Source organism: Littorina saxatilis, linkage group LG16 (assembly GCF_037325665.1).
Source record: "Littorina saxatilis isolate snail1 linkage group LG16, US_GU_Lsax_2.0, whole genome shotgun sequence".
In the NCBI taxonomy this organism is placed as follows: Eukaryota; Metazoa; Mollusca; class Gastropoda; order Littorinimorpha; family Littorinidae; genus Littorina; species Littorina saxatilis.
Window position 1 is genome coordinate 42,384,805 of NC_090260.1, and position 20,634 is coordinate 42,405,438.

General features: G+C 39.8%; 1 protein-coding gene across 1 annotated transcript; it reads left to right on the top strand.

Moving 5' to 3' along the window:
* The first annotated feature begins 19,051 nt into the window (after positions 1-19,051).
* On the top strand, positions 19,052-19,420 carry LOC138950012 (uncharacterized). Its single transcript, XM_070321794.1, has one exon. The coding sequence runs from the start codon at positions 19,052-19,054 to the stop codon at positions 19,418-19,420; it is 369 nt and encodes a 122-aa protein (XP_070177895.1).
* Positions 19,421-20,634: the final 1,214 nt, after the last annotated feature.

Sequence of the window (20,634 nt, forward strand, 5' to 3'; positions counted from 1 at the left end):
GTGTGTGTGTGTGTGTGTGTGTGTGTGTGCGTGTGTGTGTGTGTGTGTGTGTGTATGTGTGTGTATGTGTGTGTGAGTGAATAAGTGAGTGAGGAAAGAATAAGAGAGATAGACAGCTAGACAGAGAACACAAGAGACAGATAGAAAGAATGCGCGATAAATAATGACGTCATACCTCATCATAATGATTTAACACACTGTGGATCACGTGCCGGCATTCCATACTTTCTTATAATCTTGACGAAGGCAGTTCATCTGTCCAAATAATAGGGACATCCAGATTCAACCTTCGTCAGACGAACATTCGTCGGTGGTGGGGATTTCCTCTCTATTTTTAACTTTGTGCCTCAATGCGCATGCGCTTGGTTTTTCGCGCCTCACCACTGCTTGCCGAAGACCGGGATCTGCGTGGTGAAAAAGGCGTGTTTGACGAACCCCAATCAGCAATCTTCGTGAGTACTTTTAGTCCTTTTCATAATGTTAAAAATATGTTTTATATGCGCAGTGTTAAAGTTTAATATCTTTACGACGCTTCTGTGGACGGTGCATCTGTAAACTGTTCATTGTGGAGGCCTAGTGCATGAACACGGATACCCACACAAAACTCAGAACTTGAGTCGACGGGCGACATATCCTGCCAATTATCTCCCTTGATCTCTCTTGCACAAGACACTTGTTTCCACTGATCTCCACTAGGCCTATTTGTTTTAGAGTTGGGAGATTTTTCAGGAATGAATCTAAAAATCGATTTTTTTTTTCAGTGTTGCTTGTGTACCCAGCATATTCAGATGTCTGGAATATTCCGATAAAAAAGACTCGTCATATATAACACTACTCGTCATCACTGTTTCGAAAAACAGACGAACGCGCACGAAGAACTTCGCGTAGATCTGGACCGAAATTGGAAAGTGGTGACCGTGACGGGATGTGAGGTCATAACGTCTACAAACTCGCGAAGATCGGAACTCACGAACATTTGACGAAGGCAAATCTGGATGTCTCTGATAAAAACGTACCCTATCTGGTTACTGGCGTGTCTGCTTTTTATATTTAGTCAAGTTTTGACTAAATATTTTAACATCGAGGGGGAATCGAAACGAGGGTCGTGGTGTATGTGCGTGTGTCTGTGTGTGTGTGTGTGTGTGTGTGTGTGTGTGTGTGTAGAGCGATTCAGACTAAACTACTGGACCGATCTTTATGAAATTTGACATGAGAGTTCCTGGGTATGAAATCCCCGAACGTTTTTTTCATTTTTTTTATAAATGTCTTTGATGACGTCATATCCGGCTTTTCGTGAAAGTTGAGGCGGCACTGTCACGCCCTCATTTTTCAACCAAATTGGTTGAAATTTTGGTCAAGTAATCTTCGACGAAGCCCGGACTTCGGTATTGCATTTCAGCTTGGTGGCTTAAAAATTAATTAATGACTTTGGTCATTAAAAATCTGAAAATTGTAAAAAAAAATAAAAATTTATAAAACGATCCAAATTTACGTTTATCTTATTCTCCATCATTTGCTGATTCCAAAAACATATAAATATGTTATATTTGGATTAAAAACAAGCTCTGAAAATTAAATATATAAAAATTATTATCAAAATTAAATTGTCCAAATCAATTTAAAAACACTTTCATCTTATTCCTTGTCGGTTCCTGATTCCAAAAACATATAGATATGATATGTTTGGATTAAAAACACGCTCAGAAAGTTAAAACAAAGAGAGGTACAGAAAAGCGTGCTATCCTTCTTAGCGCAACTACTACCCCGCTCTTCTTGTCAATTTCACTGCCTTTGCCATGAGCGGTGGACTGACGATGCTACGAGTATACGGTCTTGCTGAAAAATGGCAGCTACTTGACTAAATATTGTATTTTCGCCTTACGCGACTTGTTACATTTAGTCAAGTTTTGACTAAATGTTTTAACATAGAGGGGGAATCGAGACGAGGGTCGTGGTGTATGTGTGTGTGTGTGTGTGTGTGTGTGTGTGTATGCGTGTGTGTGTGTGTGTGTGTGTGTGTGTGTGTGTGTGTGTGTGTGTGTGTGTGTGTGTGTGTGTCTGTCTGTCTGTCTGTCTGTCTGTTTGTCTGTGCGCGTGTGTGTGTAGAGCGATTCAGAGTAAACTACTGGACCGATCTTTATGAAATTTGACACTAGAGTTCCTGGGTATGATATCCCCAGACATTTTTTTATTTTTTTCGATAAATGTCTTTTATGACGTCATATCCGGCTTTTTGTAAAAGTTGAGGCGGCACTGTCACACCTTCATTTTTTCAATCAAATTGACTGAAATTTTGGCCAAGCAATCTTCGACGAAGGCCGGACTTTGGTATTGCATTTCAGCATGGAGGCTTAAAAATTAATTAATGACTTTGGTCATTAAAAATCTGAAAATTGTAATTAAAATTATTTTTTTATAAAACGATCCAAAATTACTTTTATTGTATTCTTTATCATGTTCTGATTTCAAAAACATATATATATGTTATATTTGGATTAAAAACAAGCTCTGAAAATTAAAAATATAAACATTATGATCAAAATTAAATTTCCGAAATCGTTTTAAAAACAATTTCATCTTATTCCCTGTCGGTTCTTGATTCCAAAAACAAATAGATATGATATGTTTGGATTAAAAACACGCTCAGAAAGTTAAAACGAAGAGAGGTACAGTAAAGCGTGCTATGCAGCGCAGCGCAACCGCTACAGCGCTGAACAGGCTCGTCACTTTCACTGCCTTTTGCACAAGCGGCAGACTACGGTCATTGTGAAAAAATGCAGTGCGTTCAGTTTCATTCTGTGAGTTCCACAGCTTGACTAAATGTAGTAATTCGCCTTACGCGACTTGTTATTACATTTAGTCAAGTTTTGACTAAATGTTTTAACATAGAGGGGGAATCGAGACGAGGGTCGTGGTGTATGTGTGTCTGTGTGTGTGTGTGTGCGTGTGTGTGTGTTGAGCGATTCAGAGTAAACTATCGGACCGATCTTTATGAAATTTGACATGAGAGTTCCTGGGTATGATATCCCCGGACGTTTTTTTTTCATTTTTTCGATAAATGTCTTTGATGACGTCATATCCGGCTTTTTGTAAAAGTTGAGGCGGCACTGTCACACCCTCATTTTTCAATCAAATTGATTAACATTTTGGCCAAGCAATCTTCGACAAAGGCCGGACTTCGGTATTGCATTTCAGCTTGGTGGCTCAAAAAGTAATTAATGACTTTGGTCATTAAAAATCAGAAAATTGTAATAAATAAAACATCCAAATTTACGTTCATCTTATTCTTCATTATTTTCTGATTCCAAAAACATATAAATATGTTATATTCGGATTAAAAACAAGCTCTCAAAATTAAAAATATAAAAATTATTATCAAAATCAAATGTCCGAAATCGATTTAAAAACAAGTTCATCTTATTCCTTGTTGGTTCCGGATTCCAAAAACATATAGATATAATATGTTTGGATTAAAAACACGCTCAGAAAGTTAAAACGAAGAGAGGTACAGAAAAGCGTGCTATGCAGCACAGCGAAACCACTTCCGCGCTAAACAGTCTCGTCAGTTTCACTGCGTTTTGCACGAGCGGCGGACTCCGGTCATTGTGAAAAAATGCAGTGCGTTCAGTTTCATTCTGTGAGTTCCACAGCTTGACTAAATGTAGTAATTTTGCCTTACGTGACATGTTTAAATGACACGTTGTAAGGACACGTTGTTAAACAAACATAGCCTTAAACCTCTATCCTTGTATAACACAGTTCCATCATCATCATCATCATCATCATCATCATCATCATCATCATCATCATCATCATCATCATCATCATCATCTTTCTTTATTTGGTGTTTAACGTCGTTTTCAAATCATCATCATCATCATCATCATCATCATCATCATCATCATCATCATCATCATCATCATCATCATCATTATCATCATCATCATCATCGTCGTCCTTCTCCACCTCCCCTCTCCCCTCTCTCTTTCTTTTACTCTTGTTCTACTTATTTCTCCCTCTCCTACCCCCTCTCTTCCTTTTCTGTTGCCCTCTCTGTCTGTCTGCCTGTCTGATTCTCCCTCGTTCTCCCCCCCCACCCCCTCTCTCTCTCTTTCTTTATTCTCTTTCTGCTTATTTCTCCATCATTTTAAATCATGATTGTGATGATGAAGTTGGGAACGAAGTGCATGCTTGTAATGTAGCAGATCATTTCGAAGGAAGACCAAAATGGAAAGCAGGTTTGGAAACTGATTATATTTGTGGTCTGGAAGATTCACCGATAAACAATATTGATTTACAATTAGATTCTTCTTCTTCGTCGTTCGCTATTTACAATTAGATGAATTGTTAGTATTTAAAGAAAATGTTTCTGTTGACGAAGTTAATAGAGTTGTTTTAGAAGTTAATAATATATTGAAGAGTAGTGCACAGAAGTTAGGGTTATTTAAACGAAGAAACAGTATAAAAGGAAAACCGAAAATTGTCCATGGTTTAATGTTACATGTGAGAAAAAGAGAACGTCCTTTTTTAAAGCGAAAAATTGTACATAGAAGAATGAAGACTGCCTTTTCGCGACCCCCCGCGGGTTAGGGGGAAGAATTTACCCGATGCTCCCCAGCATGTCGTAAGAGGCGACTAACGGATTCTGTTTCTCCTTTTACCCTTGTTAAGTGTTTCTTGTATAGAATATAGTCAATTTTTGTAAAGATTTTAGTCAAGCAGTATGTAAGAAATGTTATGTCCTTTGTACTGGAACTTGCATTCTCCCAGTAAGGTAATATATTGTACTACGTTGCAAGCCCCTGGAGCAAATTTTTGATTAGTGCTTTTGTGAACAAGAAACAATTGACAAGTGGCTCTATCCCATCTCCCCCCTTTCCCCGTCGCGATATAACCTTCGTGGTTGAAAACGACGTTAAACACCAAATAAATAAAGAAAGAAAGCCTTTTCGCGTGAGCTCCGCACCAAAACAAGTCGAAGTTATGAACAGGAAGTAAATAAGCAATTTAAAAAATATCAAGCAGACCTTGTTAAAAAAATTAAAAACCTAAAAAGCCATGATCCAAAATCGTATTGGAAGATTATTAATGGAACACTAAGAGAAAAAAATGAAGAATAACCAAAAGTCTCTTCTGACGATTTTTTTAAACACTTTAAAGGTATGTTTTCAATAGGTGAAGATGAGGTTGATAAAAATGAATCTAATTTAAATGAAATGGTACATAATGATAACGCTGATTTAAATTGTATGATAACAGAAGAGGAAGTTTTAAAAGCAGTTAAAAAGCTAAAGAATAATAAAGCCTGTGGAAATGATCAAATTATAAATGAGTTTTTGAAAGCTTCTGCTGGGAAGTTGATTAAAGTATATTTAATGTATTTAAAGCTGTTTAATGTAATTCTTTGTTCTGGACACATGCCCGACGAATGGTCTGTTGGACTTTTACGCTCCATGTATAAGCAAAAGGGAGATGCTGAAGACCCAGCAAATTACAGAGGTATAACCCTGTTTACAAGTGTTCTGAATAATAGGCTAACTAATTATTTTGATGAGTATTCAGTCATTGGTGAAGAACAAGCCGGTTTTCGAGCAGGTTATTCAACCCTCGACCACATTTTTACTTTACATAGTATTATTGATTACTTTCTATCAAAGAGAAAAAGGTTATATTGTCTTTTTATTGATTATGAAAAAGCATTTGATTATGCGAAAAGAACTTTTCTATGGAAGAAGATGTTTGACGCTGGAATAAATGGGCGAATGCTAAATATTATTCAAAATGTGTATAGTAAGGCCAATTCATGTGTTTTGGTAGGTAGCCAAAAGTCAGATTTCTTTCAATGTTTTACAGGTGTACATCAAGGGGAAAACTTGTCACCTGCATTGTTTGCTGTGTATTTAAATGATTTACAAGCTTATATGTTTGATACAACTGAACACCTCCCTACTATTGAAAGAGAGGTTGCTATGTTGGACTTACAGCCGGATGATGCTGAGCTGATGTTTAAAATGTTTATTTTATTATATGCAGATGATACAACCATTTTAGCAGAATCCCAAGAAGCATTACAAGACTCGCTAAATGTGTTGTCCGAATACCGCGATCTGTGGAGTTTGCGGGTGAACGCCAAAAAACCGAAAATAGTTGTTTTTTTCAAGAGGTAAAATACGAAAATTGACATTATTTAAATACAAAGATGAATTAGTTGAGGTCGTGTTTGGTTTTCAATATTTGGGTCTATTTTTTAATTATAATAATAAGTTTAATAAATCACAAAAGTTGTTATATGATAAGGCCTCTCGAGCAATGTTTAGCTTGTTAAAGAAGTGTAGAAAATTGTCGTTGTCCATAGATATTCAAATTGAGTTATTTGATAGAATAGTTGCACCGATTATGTTATATGGCTGTGAAGTATGGGGACCAAATTTGGTCAATTTAGCGACAAAATTACAGCTACGTTTTTATAAGATTATTTTGAAATTGAGAAAGTCGACCCCAACGTGTATGGTATTAGGCGAATTAGGCAAATTTCCACTAGATGTCCTCGTAAAAAATAGAATATTTAGTTTTTGGTTTAAATTGGTGGATTGTAATAATAGTAATAAGTTTTCAAATGTATTGTACCGTTTTCTGCATCGCCTCTATGTAAATAACATATATGAAGCACCCTATTTAAAACATGTTGAAACAACTTTAAATGCTCTTGGTCTTAGTGGTTTTTGGCATGACCAGTTTAATTTATCCCGTCGCGATATAACCTTGAATGGTTGAAAACGACGTTAAACACCAAATAAAGAAAGAAAGTTTAATTTACGATGTTCTGAAAAATGGTTTAAATTGAAGACGGTGCAATGCCTAAAAGATCAATATATACAATCGTGGTTTTCAGAATTAAATGAAAAAGAAACTTGTTTGAATTATAGATTGTCTATAGATACATTTATATTTGAAAATTATTTGAACATTTTACCCAATAACCTAGCACTCTCTTTTTTACGCTTTAGAACATTAAATCATAAATTGCCAACACAGAAAGGCCGAATGTTAAATATACCACATAACGAAAGAATATGTGTTAAATGCCAGTAAGGAGAACTCGGAGATTCATTCAATTCAATTCAATGCCCGTCACTCCTGTCAGGGTATGGGCCGCCAACAACAGCTCTCCAGAGTCCTCTGTCCTGGGCCATCTTTTCTATCTGACTCCAGGTGTAGCCCATCTTTCTGGTGTCGGCAGAACTCGGAGATGAATTTCATTATATATTTCAGTGTCATTTTTTTGGAAAATGTGAGAAAAAGGTTGTTACCATTGTATTTTCGTAGACATTCAAATGCAGTCAAATGTAAATATTTATTTGAATTAACACAGAAACGAAAGTTATTGCATTTAATATATTTTATTGAGAGTATTTTGAAAGAGTTCTGATTATTTGATCACGTTGTTTTCTTTTCTTATTAAAACAAAAACAAACACAGAAACATATACTTTCCTGTAAAAAAAAAAAAAAAAAAAAAAAAAAATGTATGATTACAATCATTTTGTTATGAATTAAGCTTGATTTATTCTCGGTTAATTAGAAGTGTTGTGTCTCATTATTACATATATATTTTTTGTCGTGTTTATTGCAATTTTTATTTATTTTATTCATGTAACCCAAGGGGTTTTTTCGAAATAAATATTGACTTGACTTGACTTGACTTGACTGTGGCCCCTCCATCTCTCCCCTCTCTGTGTCCCCTCCCTCTCTCTTGTCTCTCTGTGGCCCCTCCCTCTCTCCCCTCCCTGTGGCCCCTTCCCTCTCTCCCCTCCCTGTGGCCCCTTCCCTCTCTATCTTTTCCAAATAGTGTAACTATTGTTGCTGAGAATAATGTTGATAACTTGTGTGCGTGTTTGTACGTGTGAGTATCTTCAACAGTGTTTGTGTCTGTCTGTCTGTTTGAATATTCCTGTTTGTGCGTGTGTGTGTGTGTGTGTGTGTGTGTGTGTGTGTGTGTGTGTGTGTGTCTGTGTGCGTATGTGTGTATGTGTGTGTGTATGTGTGCGTATGTGTGTGTGTGTGTGTGTGTGTGTGTGTGTGTGTGTGTGTGTGGGGCTTCTCTGTTTTTGTTTCAGTTCATTTCATCCAATGATGTATTTTGGCCAATAATGTCTAAGAAGTAAACATGCCTTGTCTTTTCATGTACGTATTGCAGTTTGCTGCATCACAGGCAACTTGACATTGGAGAACAGTTACTGACTGCAATATCCAGATCGAAAGCTATGCCTCACACTTCCGCCGCCCTGCTTGCCATTCAAAGTGCAAGCATCTTCTCCTTTTCATTTTCCTTGGCGGCTTCATTCGTTACGCCACAACGATGGCCAGAAACCAGCAACAACACACCATCACCACTGGAAGCATCGGGTGTTGATAACCCTGTGAACATATCCACGACCATCAAACACAAACCATCACCACTGGAAGCATCGGGTATTGAGAACCCTGTGAACATATCCACGACCATCAAACACACACCATCACCACTGGAAGCATCGGGTGTTGAGAACCCTGTGAACATATCCACAACCATCAAACACACACCATCACCACTGGAAGCATCGGGTGTTGAGAACTCTGTGAACATATCCACGACCATCAACCACACACCATCACCACTGGAAGCATCGGGTGTTGAGAACCCTGTGAACATATCCATGACCATCAAACACAAACCACAAATCGTCAGCAAACAGCTTAGTACTGATAGCATAGCCAGCGACCACAACACACTCAAACCTAGCGACACAGACAGCGATCACAACAAACTCAAGCCTAACCACACAGACAGCGATCACGACGAACTCAAGCCTAACTACACAGACAGCGGTCACGCCAAACTCAAGCTTAACCACACAGACAGCGATCACGACGAACTCAAGCCTAACCACACAGACAGCGATTACAACGAAGTCAAGCCTAAGTACACAGACAGCGATAACGACGGACTCAAGCCTAACTACACGGCCAGCGATAACGACGAACTGAAGCCTAATCACACAGGCAGCGATCACTACGAACTCAAGCCTAACCAAACTGGCAGCGATAACGACGAACTCAAGCCTAACCACACAGACAGCGATCACGACGAACACAAGCCTAACCACACAGACAGCGATCACGACGAACTCAAGCCTAATCACACAGACAGCGATCATGCCGAACTCAAGCCTAACCACACAGACAGCGATCACTACGAACTCAAGCCTAACCACACAGACAGCGATCACGACGAATTCAAGCCTAACCACACAGACAGCGACCACAGCGAACTTTACTTCCCAGAACACTATATCAAGGAGAGGAAGAACAGCACGACAACCCGCAGCCTGACAGAGAAAGCCAACGATACCTTCAGCAACACCCCTCGAGATTTTGAGTCATTACACTTCATTACAGACGATCTCATCCATTGCTTCAAAGAAACTGGAGAACTTGTCCCTTCTAAAACCCCACGTTATTGGCAAGACCACTGCCATGTGCATAATCCAGGGCAAAAAGTGCACAGGGAACTGTTTGCTAAGGAAGGGGAGATGTCTGTAACCTTCAGCGACAATCAACTCACTAAATCAGGATGGATGAATAATTTTACTGGCTATACCGCGTACTACCACTGTGTCATCAAACTACGGGTCCCCCGAGGACAGGTAACACTGTTAAATACACTTGTCATCATTTTCACGATCACGAGTTTTCATTCACATACAGCTGGGAAATAAATCTCATGTTCCCCATGCAATAAATCTCCGGTTACCATTGTTGCAGGAAGCAGGTTATACATCCGTCGCGATATAACCTTCGTGGTTGAAAACGACGTAAAACACCAAATAAAGTAAAAGCAGGTTATACATGGATAATCAAAAGTAAACCCAATAGAAACGCTCGGGGATTATTCCGCTCTCTTTATTGGCGTTTTCCCAGACCTAGACAGACCTAGACAGACCTAGACAGACGACACTGCGTTGCAAAGTTCCACAAACGAACTGGCAAGCTGGCAAAAGTAAACCAAGAACAAAACTACTTCATGAAAGGTCATAATTTCATCACAAACAAATGAAACCTAGCGATATGTTTTGTCTTCTTACACAGTCATGGAGTGCGTTTTATATGTGTTTCGATACACAGACGTTCGGAGAAACACGAGCGTCAAGTTCAAGTCACACCAATTGACCCCTGACACACAAATTTTGACCCGTGCACAAGACGTTGTATTGATAAACGAAGCGCACATACGAAATACTAACAAAAGCAAAGAACATAGCAACAAGAAATGCAAACATCTAACAAAACCAAGCAAGCAGAATGACAGGTCTAATGAAAAACAAAGAGACAATGAGTCGGAAACAAGATCGCGATTCTTTCCTTCGCTGCACGACGCAGATCTTATGTGACCTTTGACCCAACGTGTCATGCTGCACGATGCAAATCTTCTGTGACCTTTGACCCAACGTAGCGTGGAACACATTCGATAAACTAAGCTTAATATCTACAACTGAAAACCGAGGGGGTGAAATACTGAGAGGAACCTAAAGAACTGCTCATCCTCAAACCTGACATTCTTTCTTTCTTTATTTGGTGTTTAACGTCGTTTTCAACCGTTCAAGGTTATATGTGACCCTCCACCACGAAATGAGTCGCATGTCACCTCGCGCGGTTCTGCGCTAGGCTTAATATAAGTCCGGGGAGTGTCTGGTAACAGTGTGAGGGTCACCTTAATCACAGGCTTATAACTCAAACAGTTTTTGCTCTTTTCTAAAACGGTTTTCACCACTGGATAGAGCATACAAAACCCTTTAGGAAAATGTAAAAATATGAAAATCATGCAAAGGTGACATGCGACTCATTCCGTGGTGGAGGGTCACATATTGCGACGGAAACCTGACATACTTATCTCAACATTTTATGAACTAAAAAAAACCAGAAAGTTGCTTACACACGCCAGCTTTGATTGCAACAACGTGCTGGGGCCCCAACACATGTATTATCAAAACGGAACTCGTGTTTCAAAGCATGGCTCCCTATGTTGAGTTTGCACTTATTTTCTTACCATCAAAATGATGACAAAAACGATTTTTGGTGCTCCCCCTTCGCACTACCAAAATGATGAAAAAAAACTATGTTTAGTGGTTTGTTGTTAGAGCATCTTTTTTTGTCGGTCCTCGGGGGAGCATATCGTCTTTTCAATAAATATGAAAGAAAAGTCGATATGCCCCCCGAGGACCGACAAAAAAGCGTCTGTCAACAACCCATCAAACATCTTATACTTTTCCCCATGCAACAAATAGCAGCTCTGTGCATTGTTAGACTCGAAGAAACGCGACGAAAAATGTACGTTTGACGTGACATTTTAAATCATGACGCAATCGATTGAACTCCTGACACGTTTTGAAGCCCTGAATTGCATTATAAAAATGTTGCTCCCTATGACTGATTGTGCGTACTGTTGCACTATCACAAAGATGACATAAACTATGTTTGGTAGCTTGTTGTCAGACCAGCATTTTGTTGTTAGTCCTCGGGGACCATATCGTCTGTTGTTACACATTTATCAACCACGGCCGTCGGCCTTGATCGATCAAAAGGCTGGTGTGCCAAGAAGCCGCCAATCATCTTATAATATTGCTTTTATAGTCGTGTCTTCCTTCATGACTGAATAGTGTAATATTGCTTTCATAGTCTTGTCAGTCTTGAATGAATGATGTAATATTGCTGTGATAGTTTTGTCCTCACTATATGGTGAAATATTGCTTTCATAGTCTTGTCCTGAATGAATGATGTAATACATGTACTGCTTTCATATTCTTGTCTTGAATGAAAGATATAACATTGCTTTCATAGTCTTGTCCTCGCTGAATGGTGTAATATTGCTTTGAAAATCATATCCTCGTTGAATAGTGTAATACAGTATTGCTTTCATAGTATTGTCCTCACCGAATGGTGTAATATTGCTTTCATAGTACTGTCCTCACCGAATGGTGTAATATTGCTTTCATAGTCTTGTCCTCACTGAATAGAGTAATATTTCTTTCAGAGTCTAATTCTCACTGAATGGTGTAATATTGCTTTCATAGTCTTGTCCTCACTGAATGGTGTAATATTGCTTTCATGGCTGTGTCCCCACCGAATGGTGTGATATTGCTTTCATAGTCTTGTCCTCACTGAATGGTGTAATATTGTTTTTATTGTCTTGTAATCAGTAAATAGTGTAATATTGCTTTCATTGTCTTGTCCTCACTGAATGGTGTAATATTGCTTTCAAAATCCTGTCTTCGTTGAATAGTGTAATACAGTATTGCTTTCAGAGTCTTATCCTCACTGAATGGTGTAATATTGCTTTCAGAGTCTTGTCCTCACTAAATAGTGTAATATTGCTTTCAGAGTCGTATCCGCAGTGAATAGTGTAATATTGCTTTCATAGTCTTGTCCGCAGTGAATAGTGTAATATTGCTTTCAGAGTCTTGTCCGCAGTGAATAGTGTAATATTGCTTTCAGAGTCTTGTCCGCAGTGAATAGTGTAATATTGCTTTCAGAGTCGTATCCGCAGTGAATAGTGTAATATTGCTTTCAGAGTCGTATCCGCAGTGAATAATGCAATATTGCTTTCAGAGTATTGTCCGAAGTGAATAGTGTAATATTGCTTTTAATAGTCTTGACACTTGATGTAAAATTGCTTTCATTGTCTTGTTCTCACTGAATGGTGTAAATAGAGAATACTTCATGGCTTGCTGTGTCGTACCAGATTTACACGAGGTTTTTCTTTTAAATATCAAACTGCGAGCGAAAGCGAGCTGTTCACTATTTGAAAAAGTAACGAGTGTAAACCTGGTAAGAAACAGCAAGCCATGACGTGTAGTATTATGTTTATGCTACATACTGTACTTACGTGTATTTTACTCAAAACGTCCCGCAATCAAGAAGACCTTTTGGAACCCTGATCTCTTCCATGGCCTCGTGCAATCTCTTACGTCAAAGCAAAGAAACGTCACTCTGGAAAGTGTAGCGTGACGTGTTAGTTCTAAACATTCATCGAGGGGAATTAGCGAGCGCGATTTTTTATTCACAATGACGCTTGTCTCGGTGATTTCGGCACCACACGCAGTGGAAAAACAGGTCCCTGCCAGACTTGTTTGACATGACCTCATTTACATGATATACACACGTGTGATTTGAACGATATTGTTATGTAATGAGTGGTCTCTCTCACGTATGTGGGATAATATTGCTTTCAAAATCATGTCCTCTTTTAATAGCGTAATAGAGTATTGCTTTCATAGTATTGTCCGGACCAAATGGTGTAATATTGCTTTCATAGTATTATCCTGACTGAATGGTGTAATATTGCTTTTAAAGTCCTGTCCTTATTGAATGGTGCATTATTGCTTTAATAGTCTTGTCCTTACTTAATAGTGTAATATTGCTTTCATAGTCTTGTCCTCACGGAATGATGTACTATTGCTTTCATAGTCTTGCCGTATAACTATCATCTTTGCACATCATTAAAACGCATTTCCAGAGGGTGGCACTGATGATGGATGAGACGTATGCTCATGGATCATGGATCATCGTTGCAGCGTACGATTCGCGGACAGATGTCGCTCTCAACCGTCAGGAGCGCCCTGAGGAGCACCTGTATGACCAGCTCGTTATCGCTGCACAAGACTTTATGTTCCTGCACGTTTGCATGGTTAGGCGGAAGGTAAACTAAACTGTTAGGTTCACAAGTCACAATTTTCAATTCCTTGGTGCGTCTTTGTTTCTTAATTTTGGTAGCGTTGTGTTCCTAAGACTCGGTACTTTATTTTGATATGAAGTTCACGGTGTTTTACTGGTTCCATCTCGTGATAGTCTTTAATCAATGAAGTAATTAGTGGTTTATTTTCGATTAAGAAACATACTGTGACTAGTTGGAACATGGCGGAGGAGGGAATCACCACAACAGTTGGTCTATGTCATGAAGTGGATTGTAGTGTGAATAAGGAGTTACTTTTCTGTATACGTGTTCTGCCCTATCTTATTACACTGACTCTTCAATCTTCACACTAAAACACTCCAAACACAGAATTTGGGAGGATGCAAACTTATTATTTCCTCACACAAATTATAACACAATTCTTCACCTAAAGAAAACAACATCAATACCAATCAACTTCTCGTCCACACCGTTCATACAATCTCTTTACAATCACTCCACACACGTGATTAATGATATAAAGAAATTATTTCAATAATTAATTACTGCACAAGGTAAAGTGTTGACAGACTCACTACATGTCGTCATTTACACCTCCTTGTGCCGCTGAATCCACGTAGACGATGAATTCCCAGAAACTCTCCTTTTAGATGCCAACATGCACCCTTCACGTTTCTCCCCGAGAAACACTTTCGCCATTAACGAAAATAAACGTCGTCTCTACGACCGGTGATGATGGAGACTCCTCCGTCCAGCCATCTGCGCCGATGTGGTCTCTCACTCCACCATCGTCACGCCTCTTCCGTGTGAGGTCCGTCCCTCGCTCACGCTCATGAACCCTCGTCATGGAAACTCCTAAGGAATTAACCCAAGTCTTAATACAACATTCTCTTAAACCATCTCCTCTTCCTAAACTAAAGTCATGTAACATCTCTCTCTTTCATCCTACATTCACATTCCGTCCATAGTCAATATCCAAACTATACTTAATCCATGAATCACTTAATGCACTAATGACACTGCCATACATAGTATCACTGTCTTAAACATAACATAAATGCGTAACAACATTTATGTTCAAGAATTTCCCAACAAAAACAATAATACAATCACAACAAAAATTCTCTTAAACTTCACACTAGAGTTTAGTGCACTTTGTATACACTAACATTTACATTCCAGCTATGTATTCAAGCTTCGATAATATACAACATAGTAAATAATTTACCTTAAGAGACCCGTCTCTTGAAAGAGTGTTTGTCCCCGACAAACCTGACAACCGCTATACACACCTTGCTCGGTCGAGCATCTACAACGCTGTGACGTTATTAAACCAAGACCAGCTACATTTCTCATAAACACAACTCATGTCAAACTAGGGTTTTTTCGTGCAACACACGAAACCCGTGATATCGCTTCAAACGTGGACTAGCATATCCCAATTCAATCTTTAGGGAGGTTAAAATCACGACGTGCTTCACATCACAAATATCTTACTCACATCTTTGTGACAGTCTACATCCTTATGAACCAGTGTAGGTATGTTTGGTTTTGACTATCTGCTAGAGGAAGTAGATACATTGTAAAACATGAAATGCAAATGGTGCCATATGAATATGTAGCTGATGTCTACTACCTCTAACAGGTTCCAATCAGTCGCAGTATGTACCTAAATCGGAAAACAAAACACTAATCAATAATTACTCTATTCATTAGCGACTACCACGTGTTTGATCCTGTTACACACGGCGAGCCTCATATCAAAGCAGAGAACTGGTCAAGAAACAAAGACGCACGACGCAATTGAAAACTGTGACTTACGTAAGTTTAAGTAACGTTAAAGTAACGTTGGCAAAGTAACGTTGGCAGTCTTTATTTTTGGATTGACGTAAGTTTAGTTTACCGTCACCTTAAGGCCAGAGATGGCACGGAATTTTGGTCCAAAAACTGTCGGGTTCTCATCTTCTTCTTCTTCTTCTTCTTCGTTCATGGGCTTAGACTCCCACGTTCACTCATGTCTTTAACACGAGTGGATTTTTACGTGTATGGTTGTTTTTACACCGCCATTTAGGCAGCCATAAGCCGCTTTCGGAGGAAGCATGCTTGGTATTTCCATGTTTCTATAACCAACCGAACTCTGACATGAATTATAGGATCTTTTCCGTGCGCACTTGGTCTTGTGCTTGCGTGTACACACGAAGGGGGTTCTTCTTCTTGTCGTTCGCTGTTAGATCGTCAGTCCGGACTGCAGGGCAAAACGTGCTGTCCTCTCCAATTCCTCTCTGGGGCCGTATAACTTCTTTTGTAGCGCTGTCTCCTCTGAGCACTGTGGTATGGACGAAGGGGGTTAAGTCACTAGCAGGTCTACACATAAGTTGACCTGGGAGATCAGAAAAATCTCCACTCTTAACCCGCCAGGCGGCAGCGGCCAGGATTCGAACTCACGACCTTCCGATTAGGAGGCCGACGTCTCACCACCAAGCCACTGCGCCCGTCCGGGTTCTCATCAATTTTAGGTGATTAAAATACCATTGTGCAATGTAATTGTGTCATTGGTAACCTCTTTCTTGCAGTAAAATGATAATTTTCAAAGTATTTTATTAACATTTGACACCATTTTGAAAACTTGTTGGCGCTGTTTTCTCAGAATCTTGTTATTTAGCATCGGTGCAGTCATTGGGAAATACTTCTCTTTTAGATTACATGTCAATCTTTGTGCTCTTTTGATATTTAGTCAAGCTTTGATTTGAAGTTTTAAAATAGACGGGGAATCGAGACGAGGGTGGCGGTGTATTTGTGTGTGTATGTGTGTGTGTGTGTGTGTGTGTGTGTGTGTGTGTGTGTGTGTGTGTGTGTGTGTGTGTGTGTGTGTGTGTGTGTGTGTGTGTGTGTGACCGATACCCTCCTCCAATCGTTGCGTCCAGGCATGGTAATAACGTGTCAATACTGAACATGCCCATGAACAAATGGTTATTTCTTGTTCATGCCATTGCGTGTGTGTATGTGTGTGTGTGTCACAAGGACCGTGACATGAATCATGATTCGTTATAAATGTCAAGCCACTCGTCGATCATTCAGACTCGGAGAACCCAAGGCAAATCTGCTCTGGTTCCGAATGTTTTTTTCAACTGAGATCCTAATTGTTACGCATCTGCCGCACAAACCCACAAACAAGCGGCACTGCACCATGCTTTCGTTTATGTTGCTAAACAGATTAAATGTGCATTATAAATTTGCTTACAACAAGAAATGCATCCTTACTTACCACACAAATCCTGGTACCACATTCTTTGCACCTGCGTCTTCTTACCAAAACCTATCGAGATATTTGTTTACAATATATTGTAAATTACTAACCGTTAATCATTTTTTAGAAATCTGAAATGACTTTTAAGAATCAAAGAAAAATTTGCTAAAATGATTGACTTCAGAAAATAAACAATATTTTTCTGAACCATGAAATAAAAATCGAAAACTCCGTTTGATCTTTTATTTTGGTAGATTAATGACAACAGCCGGAACTGAAAGAACCAGAAAAAAGTAAAGGGCATTAATCAGGTAAATCAAGTAAATGTGTTCGCAGTTTGACAGTATTTGAGGCCCTTTTTCATATCAAAGTGTACAGGTTGCTGAACAATTTTTTTCATTTTTGCTTGTTTAGTTGACTGGTAATCACCCATATCTATCGGTGACAATAAAATTCAAGCTACGTTTTAAGGCTGTTCCTCAACGATTTCCTCGCAAATACTACGAGTCCCCCACTAGAGGTAAGTGAGTTGTGTATTTATGTATTCATGTATTTATTTATTTATTCATTCATTTTTAATAACTGTTTAAGTTTTATCAACTTAGTTTTTATATTTAGTCAAGTTTTGACTAAATATTTTAACATCGAGGGGGAATCGAAACGAGGGTCGTGGTGTATGTGCGTGCGTGTGTGTGTGTGTGTGTGTGTGTGTGTGTGTAGAGCGATTCAGACTAAACTACTGGACCGATCTTTAGGAAATTTGACATGAGAGTTCCTGGGTATGAAATCCCATAACGTTTTTTTCATTTTTTTGATAAATGTCTTTGATGACGTCATATCCGGCTTTTCGTGAAAGTTGAGGCGGCTCTGTCACGCCCTCACTTTTCAACCATATTGGTTCAAATTTTGGTCAAGTAATCTTCGACAAAGCCCGGGGTTCGGTATTGCATTTCAGCTTGGTGGCTTAAAAATTAATTAATGACTTTGGTCATTAAAAATCGGAAAATTGTAAAAAAAAATAAAAATTTATAAAACGATCCAAGTTTACGTTTATCTTATTCTCCATCATTTGCTGATTCCAAAAACATATAAATATGTTATATTCGGATTAAAAACAAGCTCTAAAAATTAAATATATAAAAATTATTATCAAAATTAAATTGTCCAAATCAATTTAAAAACACTTTCATCTTATTCCTTGTCGGTTCCTGATTCCAAAAACATATACATATGATATGTTTAGATTAAAAACACGCTCAGAAAGTTAAAACAAAGAGAGGTACAGAAAAGTGTGCTATCCTTCTTAGCGCAACTACTACCCCGCTCTTCTTGTCAATTTCACTGCCTTTGCCATGAGCGGTGGCCTGACGATGCTACGAGTAAAATGGCATTGCGTTCAGTTTCATTCTGTGAGTTCGACAGCTACTTGACTAAATATTGTATTTTCGCCTTACGCGACTTGTTATTTAATATTTATGTTTGAACAGAACACTCTTTCCTCTTTCTCCCTCCCCCCCTCTCTCTCTCTCTCTCTCTCTCTCTCTCTCTCTCTCTCTCTCTCTCTCTCTCTCTCTCTCTCTCTCTCTCTCGTTGTCTGTCTCTGTCTGGCTGTCTCTCTGTCTGTCTGTCCCTCTCTCTCTCTCTGTCTGTCTGTCTGTCTGTCTCTCTCTCTCTCTCTCTCTCTCTCTCTCTCTTTCTTTCTCTTTCAGATTCTATCTCTCTCTTTCTCCCACTCTCTCTCTCTCTCTCTCTCTCTCTCTCTCTCTCTCTCTCTCTCTCTCTCTCTCCCTTCTATACAAACTTGCTAATTGTTGAATTTAATACACCTAAGGCGCCTTTTTGGTAAGTTTTCTGACGATTTGGACCTTTGACAGTTTAAGGGACATTCGCTCTCCTGTAAATTAAAAACATCTGCAATGATTTGCTCAAAACTCCTCCGAAACTATGCCAAATGATTAAATGAATTTTAATCAGTGAGCAAATTCTGTTGCCGACTCTCTCGTGTCAGGAGTCCGGACTTCCGTACGTCATCATATTTGATTCAGTCTTCATAGATGCCCAGACAACATTGACCTCATGGGCGGTAGTGACGCCGAGCTCCAGCATCTGACGAACAGACTCGCTGCAAGAGCCAGTGCCTATGAGATGGAGGTCAGCACGGAAAAGTCAAAGGTCATGGTCAACAGCACAAAAACCATCAGTGCCACAATCAACATCACCATGAACGGAGAGCCACTGGAAGAAGTGTCAAGCTTCAAGTACCTGAGAGCTACCCTGTCGAAAGACGGCACCTGCACTGCCGAAATGCGCATACGGATCGCCACAGCCACAGCAGCGATGGCCAGGTTGAACAGGGTGTGGAAGAGCAGCATTAGCTTCCAAACAAAAGTGAAGCTCTTCAAGTTGCTAGTCGTCTCCATCCCGCTTTACGGCTGCGAGACTTAGACACCACAGAAATGTTGGACACTGCTGGATGTTGGACACCACAGAGATGTTGGACACTGCTGGCCGATGACGAACGTAGAATCCAGGCATTTGAGACCATGTGCCCGAGGAAAGTGCTACATTACACAGAGCACAAGACCAACGACTACACTCGAAGCCTGATCAAGAGCAACGTGGGTCCCACAGAACCCCTGCTGGCAACCGTCAACAGTTGGTGTGGTACGTTCGGCCATGTCACAAGGCAAGACACCCTCTCCAAAACCATACTGCAGGGCACTGTCGATGGAGGACGCAGGCGTGGAAGACAACGCAAGAGCAGGGCACTGTCGAGAGAGGACGCAGGCGTGGAAGACAACGCAAGAGCAGGGCACTGTCGAGAGAGGACGCAGGCGTGGAAGACAACGCAAGAGCAGGGCACTGTCGAGAGAGGACGCAGGCGTGGAAGACAACGCAAGAGCAGGGCACTGTCGAGAGAGGCCGCAGGCGTGGAAGACAACGCAAGCCCAGGTCCGACAATGTTCAGGAATAGACGCAGCTGATTGTCCCTGACCTCCTGGCGACAGCCCCAAATAGAACAGCCTGGAGAAAGGTCTCTGCCTCCTCACCCCTCACGTCCCCCCGACGACTGTCCCAGTCAGGGGACTGATGATGATGATGATGATGATGATGATGATGATGATGATGATGATGATGATGATGATGATGATGATGATGATGATGATGATGAGATACCCAGTCGGCAAAGCAGATTAAAACCGATGGATTGAGAAAGTCAAACGTTCTATAATCTAGCAAATGCATGCGCATTCCGTGCCATACATGGCTAAAACGCTTCGCATTGAATAAGCAAACACACTGTCCGTCGGAGAATAATACTGTCTGAAAAAAACTACCAACACTTAATTTAGATTTGACAAATAGAACGCTCAAACACTTATTCTTAGACCTTCGATCCTCGTGTTTGTTGTCATCTATTCAACGCCCAAAACGAACTCGGTGGTTTTCGGCTTGATTTTACATGTGTAATTTTTGGAATAGCGTCTGAAATGCTCAGGGCCGAAAGGTATAGTACGACAATCATGACTGGCTCAAGAAAACATCACAATGAGCATCAGTTTTGTTGGCTAGATTATATCACTTTAATCTAAAGTGTTTATTACCTGAGTCGTTGGTAGATGTAAGACAGTAAGAATCAACAAGTCGCGTAAGGCGAA